Source organism: Hippocampus comes, unplaced genomic scaffold (assembly GCF_001891065.2).
Source record: "Hippocampus comes isolate QL1 unplaced genomic scaffold, H_comes_QL1_v1.1 scaffold175, whole genome shotgun sequence".
NCBI classification, from domain to species: Eukaryota; Metazoa; Chordata; class Actinopteri; order Syngnathiformes; family Syngnathidae; genus Hippocampus; species Hippocampus comes.
The window spans coordinates 314,510-317,101 of record NW_017805556.1 but is presented as its reverse complement, the minus strand read 5'-3'; the positions used below and the strand labels follow the sequence as shown (position 1 = coordinate 317,101).

Sequence of the window (2,592 nt, the reverse complement as noted above, 5' to 3'; positions counted from 1 at the left end):
TCCATGTCTCACAGGCGTAAATCGCTGTTGGGATGACCACTGACATGTAGAGGCGTATCTTGGTGGTCGTAGTGATGGCTTTCGATGACCAGATGTTGCGGAGGCGTTGGAACACTCCCGCAGCTTTACCAAGTCTACTGTTGACATCTTTCTCCACACCACCCGTATTTGAGATGTTGGAAACAGGCCTTCCTATGTATAACGTTCCTCCGCGGGAAAATGTAGTCATTAACTTTTTCATTAATTCATTCATTCATTTTCCGAACCGCTTTATCCTCACAAGGGTTGCGGGGGGTGCTGGAGCCTATCCCAGCTGTCTTCGGGCAGTAGGCGGGGGACATCCTGAATCGGTTGAAAGCCAATCACAGGGCACACAGAGACGAACAACCATCCACACCCACACTCAGAGTGTTCAATCAGCCTGCCATGCATGTTTTTGGAATATGGGAGGAAACCGGAGTACCCGGAGAAAACCCACGCAGGCCCAGGGTGAACATGCAAACTCCACACAGGGAGGCCGGAGCTGGAATTGAACCCGGTACCTCTGCACTGTGAAGTTGATGTGCTAACCACTGGACTACCGGGCCGCCACTAACTTTTTCACCACAACGCTGAAATCATCTCCGTGGCCCTCTTTGGCAAACATGAATCAACTCATTGCCAATGGCACACAGTATATTAGGCAGCGCACCTGTACTTTGCTGTCATTCTTGTCCAGCTTTGTTGTGAGCCTGACCCATTAGAAACGATGCCTCCAGTCCGGCCATTATTGAACAAAAAACTTGTCAGCGGATTACATGTCGCCATGCTGAATTGTCTTCTCGGCAAGTACTCCCACTTTTGACACCATGTAGAATGATCCAAATCAAGTATATTTGTGAATTCTCTTTACTAGTTGTGACAGGAACAGTTGGCATAAACCTCATCTTGGCACGTAAACCATACTGACATAAAACGTTCTGCTGCAAAAGATGTCACTTCACCACCGCAAAGCACAACTACATATTTGCATATGTGACAATGTGTACAAAGATATACATAGATTCATTCATTCGTCCATGCCAAGACCATACATATATAGTATCAAAATCAGTATGTAAATGGGGTAATTTTTCTATGAAAACTGTGCATAAATCGATTTGTATGTAAAAAGGGATGTTTGTAAGTTGAGGTTCCATTGTACATTGTTTGAATTTGCACGTTATAAAAATGTTTTGCCCTCTCCATGATGCCATTAATTTACCTTATACCAAATAATGTAGGCTAAAATATGATAAATCATATGCACATTACTAATGCCCCTGTGGCAAATCATTTTGGGGCACAGTTATATCAAATTCATATACACAATATGCTAGAAATATACATTTTGGCTGTATAAATATATATATTTTACACATTTTTGCATTTATTACTTGGGTTATTCCACAAGCCAAGTTGGCCAAAATGGATAGAAAATGTAAGAAGTGTGTTTCAAACCTGCATTACAATCATACTTGTCCTATTATAATCTTGAAATGTTTATTGAAAACCAACACGCTGTTCTGTGTTACTGTACTGTAAATGTGTCATCCAGGGAATGTGATTCAAAATTTTGTGTATTTGTTCTAGCTCTGAGTAAACTGAAGTTGCACCACATGTATCAGAACGGCCAGGTGGAGATTGTGCATTCCAATGTGGTGTTTGACATCTGCAGCCTGATGCTCTATGGGACACAAGCTATTCCCATACGCCTGAAGATTCTCTTGGACCGCCTTCTTTCAGTGCTCAAACAGGAAGAGGTTATCAAGATCCTTAATGCACTTGACTGGACGCTACAGGACTACATACGCGGATATGTACTCCAGGTAAATACGAGCAAGTGGGCTGGGGCGACTCGTACATATGTGAACATGTTTTATGCTTTAACCTTAACTTTAACCACAACTTTTTTTCTTCTCATCGCACCACAAATGAAAGGAGATTGAAGAATTTAAAGCGACACACCATGGAAAATTCATTATCCTTCATTGTATTAGCGAGTGTGTATAAACATTAATAGTGAAAATATGAATAACATCCGAGTCCCTGAAAAAAAGCTAGTGCTTGAGTATCAAAATACAGTAATGACATACCCATATTGGACATTTTTGACCAGTTCCCATAATCACTGTGACGTATTATGTGCTATACACTGCACCGGTGGTTCTCAACCTTTTTTCAATGATGTCCCTGCTGTGAAATTTTATTTCATCCAAGTACTGTACCCCCTACAGCGCTAAGCATTTTTAAATGAATAAAAGAGAGTGCCCCTCCGTGAGCCGTCACCTTACCGTGGTGGAGGGGTTTGTGTGTCCCAATGATCCTAGGAGCTAAGTTGTCCGGGGCTTTATGCCCCTGGCAGGGTCACCCATGGCAAACAGGTTCTAGGTGAGGGACCAGACAAAGCACGGCTCAAAGACCCCTTATGACGAGTACAATTAATGGATCGAAGTTTCCCTTGCCCGGACGCGGGTCACCGGGGCCCCCCTCTGGAGCCAGGCCTGGAGGCGGGGCTCGTTGGCGAGCGCCCGGTGGCCGGGCCTACACTCATGGGGCCCGGCCGGGCTCAGC

The 2,592-nt window shown here is 44.1% G+C and overlaps 1 protein-coding gene across 2 annotated transcripts in view; it reads left to right on the top strand.

Annotated features, from left to right (window-relative positions):
- The window catches only part of bnc1 (basonuclin zinc finger protein 1), a 45,580-nt gene that overhangs the window by 32,239 nt on the left and 10,749 nt on the right, over positions 1-2,592 (top strand). The window contains exon 3 of one of the 2 annotated variants that reach the window (XM_019879853.1): positions 1,612-1,847. In XM_019879853.1, the coding sequence (XP_019735412.1) occupies positions 1,612-1,847 (236 nt within the window). The remainder of the gene's footprint in view (positions 1-1,611; positions 1,848-2,592) is intronic. The other variant, XM_019879855.1, reaches the window with a different exon arrangement.